Source organism: Toxotes jaculatrix, chromosome 8, assembly GCF_017976425.1.
Source record: "Toxotes jaculatrix isolate fToxJac2 chromosome 8, fToxJac2.pri, whole genome shotgun sequence".
Classification (NCBI taxonomy): Eukaryota; Metazoa; Chordata; class Actinopteri; family Toxotidae; genus Toxotes; species Toxotes jaculatrix.
The window spans coordinates 14656829-14663839 of record NC_054401.1 but is presented as its reverse complement, the minus strand read 5'-3'; the positions used below and the strand labels follow the sequence as shown (position 1 = coordinate 14663839).

Sequence of the window (7011 nt, the reverse complement as noted above, 5' to 3'; positions counted from 1 at the left end):
CAGCCCCCTTAGGGGCTAGTCATGACAGATTCTCGTGAAGCAACATGTAAACAGGATCCTGCACTCACTGATAAACAAGGTAATACTTACTGTATATAATGAGATACTGATGTAAGATAATACTATAATAAGACACCTACAAGATCTTTTACAACGCAGTGTTGAAAAATACATTCAAGTAAACATACAGATCTCATGAAGAACCACACATATAATAACTCATCCAGTAAGTCAAACCAGTTCATCGTCCCATAAATACTGGCACAGCCTCTGTACATGACATCAGCTGCCTGGTGGCTTCTATTTGGGTCTGACATGAAGCGTGTTGACGGCTCAGGCCAGCTCCTGTGGCTAAGGGCGTGGACCCTTGTGAACAGATTTCCCTGTAAAGGAACTAGGCCGGGATGTGATCACGGTTAAGTCAGGACAGTGGCAGCAACTCAGAGAACCAAATGGGACAACATTTGCCTTTTAAAGTCAGAGATTAGTGGCACAGACTAGAGACATGTTTTCCTTTGGCTCTGTGACACCAGCTTTGACTCCTTTCCTATTAAGACTTCACAACTGCAAAGACCTGATTCCCCCACATTTCGTCTTCTCCTTTCTACCCCTTTGGTTTTTTCTTTCTTTTTTTTTAGGGGGGGGGATTATGCATTTTCAGATAAGAGCCACCAGAGGGCAACATCCAGCTTGTGTACAAGCTTGGTGGCAGCCTCTGGGGTTTCTTGCATCTTTTTCTGCCTCAAGGTAAATGTGATTGAATACCTCGACATTCTGCTCTATAGCTGCACAATTTCTGGCAAAACAGAACAAAAAATAAAATAGCGTACGTTTAAAAAAAAAAAAAAAAAAAAAAAAAAAAAAAATATATATATATATATATATATATATATATATATATATATATATATATATATATATATGTTTTTAGAAGAATAATGAGGAAATGGACACAAATATACCGGTGACCCCGCGAAACATCCCTTTTACCGGGTGCTCTCCACTGTGTCTATTTCAAACTCCTGCCCCGAAAAGTTTAGGAACGTCCTTCTTTGGGAAACAGATGTGCAGGAGGTCACAAACTTCTATCATCTCCATGGTAAAGAAGAAAAAAAAAAAAAACAATGCACAGCGCACACTGATTCCTTTCCGGGACCACCGCCTTGGTCCTGACGCACGGCTGAGTCAGAGGGGGCGCGCGCAAATCATAAGTGCCCAAGACATAAAAAGCGCGCACGTGGCTCCATCCCGTCTTCATCCCAGTAGCCTATAAAGCCAACAAACTTCAGGCCAAGTTACCAGACAAGAGAAACACCAAGTGGATGTCTCGCAAATTTAAAGCCAGGGGAACTTGATATCAGGTAGGGTTAAAGATCAAAAACATTTTGTTATGCATTTGTTTTAAATTGCTTTATTACTAATAAAATGTAAAAAAAAAAAAAAAAAAGAATCTCGAATATATCATATAAAATCATATAAAAACAGTGCAACTAATTAAATTTAATATATACAAATAATTTGAGATTTAAATTAAAACTAAATGCTTCCCGTAGAATCATGGCATGTCAGTAACGATCATATGATTTAAAGAAATACGAACTTAAGCATAAACAGATTTCATATGTCTGCTTGCGGTAAGATTTTGTGATTCTGTATATACATTTATTCATTTTGTCTGTTCATTATTTGGCTTGTTATTTGGTTGTTTATTGATCTAGTCACTTGATAAACAGATGGCTCTTCTGGCTTTGCTAAGTTAAAAAGTATGTAAAAGCCTTTAGTATCACCATGTCAGCTATTACTGTTATTATGGCACCTGAACAGTTACATTTGTTTTTACACAACAGGGTATAGTTGTCTGTGATACACATTCTTGGATTGGCAGTCTTGGTACTGAAAAAAAAATACAGCAATTAAAGCATTTGTAAGACTGACAGCTGTATTATTTTCCAAGTTGTATAGCTTGTAAACATGTCTTACAACAGTCCACATAAAACAGCTATTTCCATTTAATACACCCTTTTTCCAAACCACACTAACATGAGTGTCTGTGTACATTTTTAGTATGACTAGAACCATAATAAATCCATCCTTCTTTACACATGTACAAGCCATGCTGAGATGTAGTGTCTTTGTGTGTCTCTAAGGTAAAGAAACACAATGGAGCTGAAACCTTTATTAAAGAAGCTGGGCTCAGTAATCCGCGCCATCCTCACTTTCCTCTTTGCTCTGCTGGTCCTGGGTGTGATGGTTTGGGCCTATGTTAAGGGTTTCCAACTTGTGACTTCCATGTATGGAATCATCTCCTTTGGCTTTTATGGACTGCTCCTTTCTCTCCACGTATTGGTCCAGAGCTTCTTCGCCTTCATCGAACACCGACGAATGAGAGCCCGCACCGACCAGTGCACCTTTACCAAAACCATTGGCTTCACCATATCGGCTTACCAGGAGGACCCCGACTATCTCAGAGAGTGCCTCAACTCCATCAGGGCTCTCAAGTATCCCCCTGAGCTGCTGCGCATCATCATGGTGGTAGACGGGAACTCAGATGATGACCGATATATGATGGACATGTTCAGAGAGGTGTTTCAGGACCAGGATCCTGGCTGTTGTGTGTGGAAGAACAACTACCATACATGGGACCCCACTCAGGCCCAACAGGATGTGGAAATGGCCTCAGCAATGGGCCCAGGAGGGGATGCTGATTATGCTATAGGAGAAGATCCACAGCGAAAAGACGTAGAGCACTTGATCCAGACCAAGAGGTGTGTATGCATCATGCAGAAATGGGGCGGCAAGCGGGAAGTGATGTACACAGCGTTTAAAGCACTTGGATCCTCAGTTGACTATATACAGGTATCTATTTCTATTTTCTCCTTTATATTCCTAAAGTACTTCTTTAGTTAAGATCATTTTATGGCAAGAGAATTGCACAGTTTTAATGACATGAATCTCTTTATCTTTCACCAGGTGTGCGACTCAGACACTAAGCTGGACCCTCTGGCCACAGTGGAGCTCTGTAAAGTGCTGGAGAGTAACTCCAAGTATGGTGCTGTGGGAGGAGATGTGATGATCCTCAACCTGAAAGACTCATACATCAGCTTCATGAGCAGTCTAAGGTACTGGATGGCTTTCAACATCGAAAGGTCCTGCCAGTCCTTCTTCAACTGTGTGTCCTGCATAAGTGGGCCCCTGGGTAAGAAAGACGAGCTTTCTCTGTGATCAAGTGCGTCAAAGGATCAGCAGTAGTCTTTGCGTTAATGCAGTGTTGTTATCCCTTGTAAACAATATTTATTTTTGTGGTTTCTTGAATTGCTCTATGAAGGTCTGTACAGGAACGATCTCCTCCAGCAGTTTCTGGAGTCCTGGTACAATCAGAAGTTTCTGGGAACTCACTGTACATTTGGTGACGACAGACATCTCACCAACCGAATGCTGAGCATGGGCTATGCCACAAAGTAAGAAACCTCTTTTTTTTTTGTTTGTAACGAAATTTACACAGGTTATAATAAACCTCATTTGATATTCCAATGTCATTTTTTGCCATTTTCTATAGATACACAGCTCTCTCCAAATGCTACACGGAGACGCCTGCTCAGTTTCTGCGCTGGCTCAATCAGCAGACTCGCTGGACAAAATCTTACTTCCGTGAGTGGCTCTACAATGCAATGTGGTGGCACAAGCACCACCTCTGGATGACCTACGAGTCCATCGTCTCAGGTATTTTCCCCTTCTTTGTCACCGCCACCATCATCCAGCTGTTTTGGACAGGCACGCTGTGGGACATCCTCTGGGTCCTGAGCTGCATCCAGCTGATTGGGCTGGTGAAAGCAGCCTACGCCTGCATCCTGCGCAGAGACCTGGTGATGGTGTTTATGTCCCTCTACTCGGCTCTGTACATGACAAGCCTGCTGCCTGCTAAGTATTTTGCCATTATCACCATGAACAAAAGCAGCTGGGGGACATCAGGCAGACGTAAGATTGTAGGTAACTACATCCCCCTCCTCCCTCTCTCAGTGTGGGCAGCCATTTTAATAGGTGGGCTCAGTTACACAATCTACAAGGAGAGTCAACTGGACTGGTTCACTCCAGCCAAGATAATGGAAACTAAGTTTCTAGTCTTTGGCTGTGTGGCCTACACATGCTACTGGTTGCTGATGATGTTCCTCTACTGGGTGTGGTTCCGCAGACTATGTAGGAAACGCTCCCAGAAGTACACAGTGAATGTGTAGGTCCCACGTGTCCAGTGAAGAACTAAGAGGAAGAAGTTCGGTTGTTTTTATTTGATGTCATTTATTTATTTTGTCTCACATTTTAGTACTATTGTTTGATGTTTGAGTCACATGGAGATGTTGTTGCACATTGAAATGAAACAGTACTGAGGGCTTTTTAGGCCCATGCACTTCTCAGGTTTCTCTTTGTCAGATTATGATGGAAGAGGTGGCCTTCCATCAGATATTTATTCATGGTGTCTAAAGATGGGGAAACTGCTATTTAGTTAATGTTTTTGTATTAAAAGGCATGAGGAATCTGGGGTTTGTGTATTTAAAAAATATTCAGACGATATGTTCACACATGTGTATGTAGATTACCAGAACAACGCAAAAAACGTCACTTACGGATGCTTCGCTGTGCCAGTTTAGTGACAATTACTGTTGTTATTGCACTGGATCCTGGATGGCACTTTCTGCAGCCTTGCAGACTTACTTGAAAATACAGACAAATGTATTTATAGAATTGTGCTGTGGGAAAAATGTACAAGCAGAAAAAAAGATACCATACCTCACAATGATACTGTGGCTGAGGACCAAAGCATGGAGCCACTTATGAAACTGGGGACAGATGTTTCATTAAATATTTATACCTACTCTCTTGATATGTGAAGTATGAGCGTACTTTGTAAAATGAACTTTGTTTAATTTTGTATTACAGAGGAAAATGGAGAGAAATATGTTAAGTTAAATAAGTTTTCTAGATGTTTTGTAAACCACACATGTTCTAATGGCTGGAAATTGAAAATGTGAACAAATTGACGGTTTTGGGAACATGTGGAGAGATTAAAAATAAAATATTTTTCTAATGTACAAAGTTCTGTTTTCTTTGGATCAAAGTCACATTATTACAACAGAAAGAACAACAGAAAATATGACTATAAATCAGTTCTATGGCAAAGAAATACACACAGTTACATAATACAGTATACAGCTGACACACTAATTGCACAAAAAAAATGCAACATGGCCTAAAATTACGTCTCACGCTACACACCACCATCCTAAATATGCATCCAATTCATATAAACGAAATCTTAAAAATCTTAAAACACTGAATTGCATTGAATCAATGCTGTAAGTACTGCACAGGGCATGTGGTTATGCTGTACCTATGCCGTTCCTATGGTGTTGATGTAATGCAGTACACGATATTGACATTTAGAGGCTATTCAAGAAGGTTTTAGCTACTTTGAATTAAAAGTTGGTGTGTGAAGCCGCTACACACCAGGTTTCAACTACGTCCTCAATTTCACACATTTACAATACATTGTCCAGCCATATACTAGGTTTTTAACCTAATCTAGTTACATAACATGTAGGGAGGAGTTCTTGGTTATTTGGTTATTGCTTCATAGAGAGTAGTAAAGGTCCAGAGGGAGTGACTCCCCTTTTTATTTTGTAATGCTAATAAACAACTGTAAAACTGTCATTTTAGTTGTTAGAGAAGGAGCAGTGCTTCAACAGTCCCATTGACAGGATGCAGGGCTAAATAAACAGACATATCTTTATGTTCAATACAAAAATAACATCATAAATGAAGGTGTTCCTGGTTGCACAAACATTTAAGTGGTTCTTGACTATACAGATCTGCACCCAGCACACCTTGGACTGTTATGGTTATGTTTCTGGGCTAAGGATGATGGATCTTCACATTCTGATGTTAGGTGAGGATGATGAGGACTCTCAATGGGAATTTCATGTAATTACTTACAGCTGAATGGGAAAGCAGCTCAAAATAATGATTCGTTCATAAACAGTGAATAATAAACTGTTTATTTTTAGGGCAATTTATGCCTTTATCTGATTGGGATGGCGGAACAAACAATGTCACATCTACATGTGACCCATCTACATTTCAGTTCCACCAAACAGACATTTACCTTCTAAACTTTTCACATGGTTTCTTGTAAATTCTTGTTTGAGGCACAAAGAGGTCAAATTATTTGATATTTGACAGAGAAGCAAAGACCAGAAGGATTAGAGAAAATAACATTAAGGCGAATTCAAGTATCTGCATCAGAGATTTTTCTTTTCTTATTTTCTACCCCATTAACATTTCATGACCCCTCTGATTTATTTTGTAACCCTTTGGAAATAGCCTGACCCACAGGCCGGGAAACCAGTGAATGAAAGAATGAAAATCTATCTCAGCAGTGTTGTATTGGTTCTTTTGCACAAGTGAAAAATCGGAATGCTTCCTCTACCACTGTAAAGCGTTCTCCTGCATCACTGTTTATCACGCCGTCAACTGAGAGCTGTTTCTGTGTAGTACAGCTGATGGAAGTCAGACTTCAACTTTGAGTCAAGACTACTGTGCTCATAGGGCAGCCATAATCTGTGCTTCTTATAATAATGACAGTCGGATGTTGCTACTGTCACTCAGCTGTTGTTCAAAACCTGGGAAGGATTTTCCAACAGCAGACGTTGACTACATGACCACAAGACCACTGGCAACATCAGGAAACACTACACAGCAGACACCATCTGTCTGACTATCTGCCAGATAGTCAGTGAGTCAAGACCTCTGGTGGTGTCTAAAACAACTGTAGTCTGGCTACCAGGAATATTTTCTCACATGAGTAAAAGTGTCTGGATTTCCTCAAGTGAAATCAACATTACTCATCAGATTTCAAATTGATAACCAGTGTAGTCTAATAACCAGTGCAGCCTTTTAACTCCATCTCTGCCATGGGTATTCTGCCCAAACTGTAAACTACTCGATATGAATCTCTCAGTG

General features: G+C 40.3%; 1 protein-coding gene across 1 annotated transcript; it reads left to right on the top strand.

Annotated features, from left to right (window-relative positions):
• Window positions 1–1283: 1283 nt before the first annotated feature.
• On the top strand, window positions 1284–4355 carry has1 (hyaluronan synthase 1). The gene is made up of 5 exons (XM_041043823.1): window positions 1284–1361; window positions 2148–2856; window positions 2971–3196; window positions 3326–3458; window positions 3557–4355. The coding sequence occupies exons 2-5, from the start codon at window positions 2161–2163 to the stop codon at window positions 4230–4232; spliced, it is 1731 nt and encodes a 576-aa protein (XP_040899757.1). The 5' UTR covers window positions 1284–1361; window positions 2148–2160; the 3' UTR covers window positions 4233–4355.
• Window positions 4356–7011: the final 2656 nt, after the last annotated feature.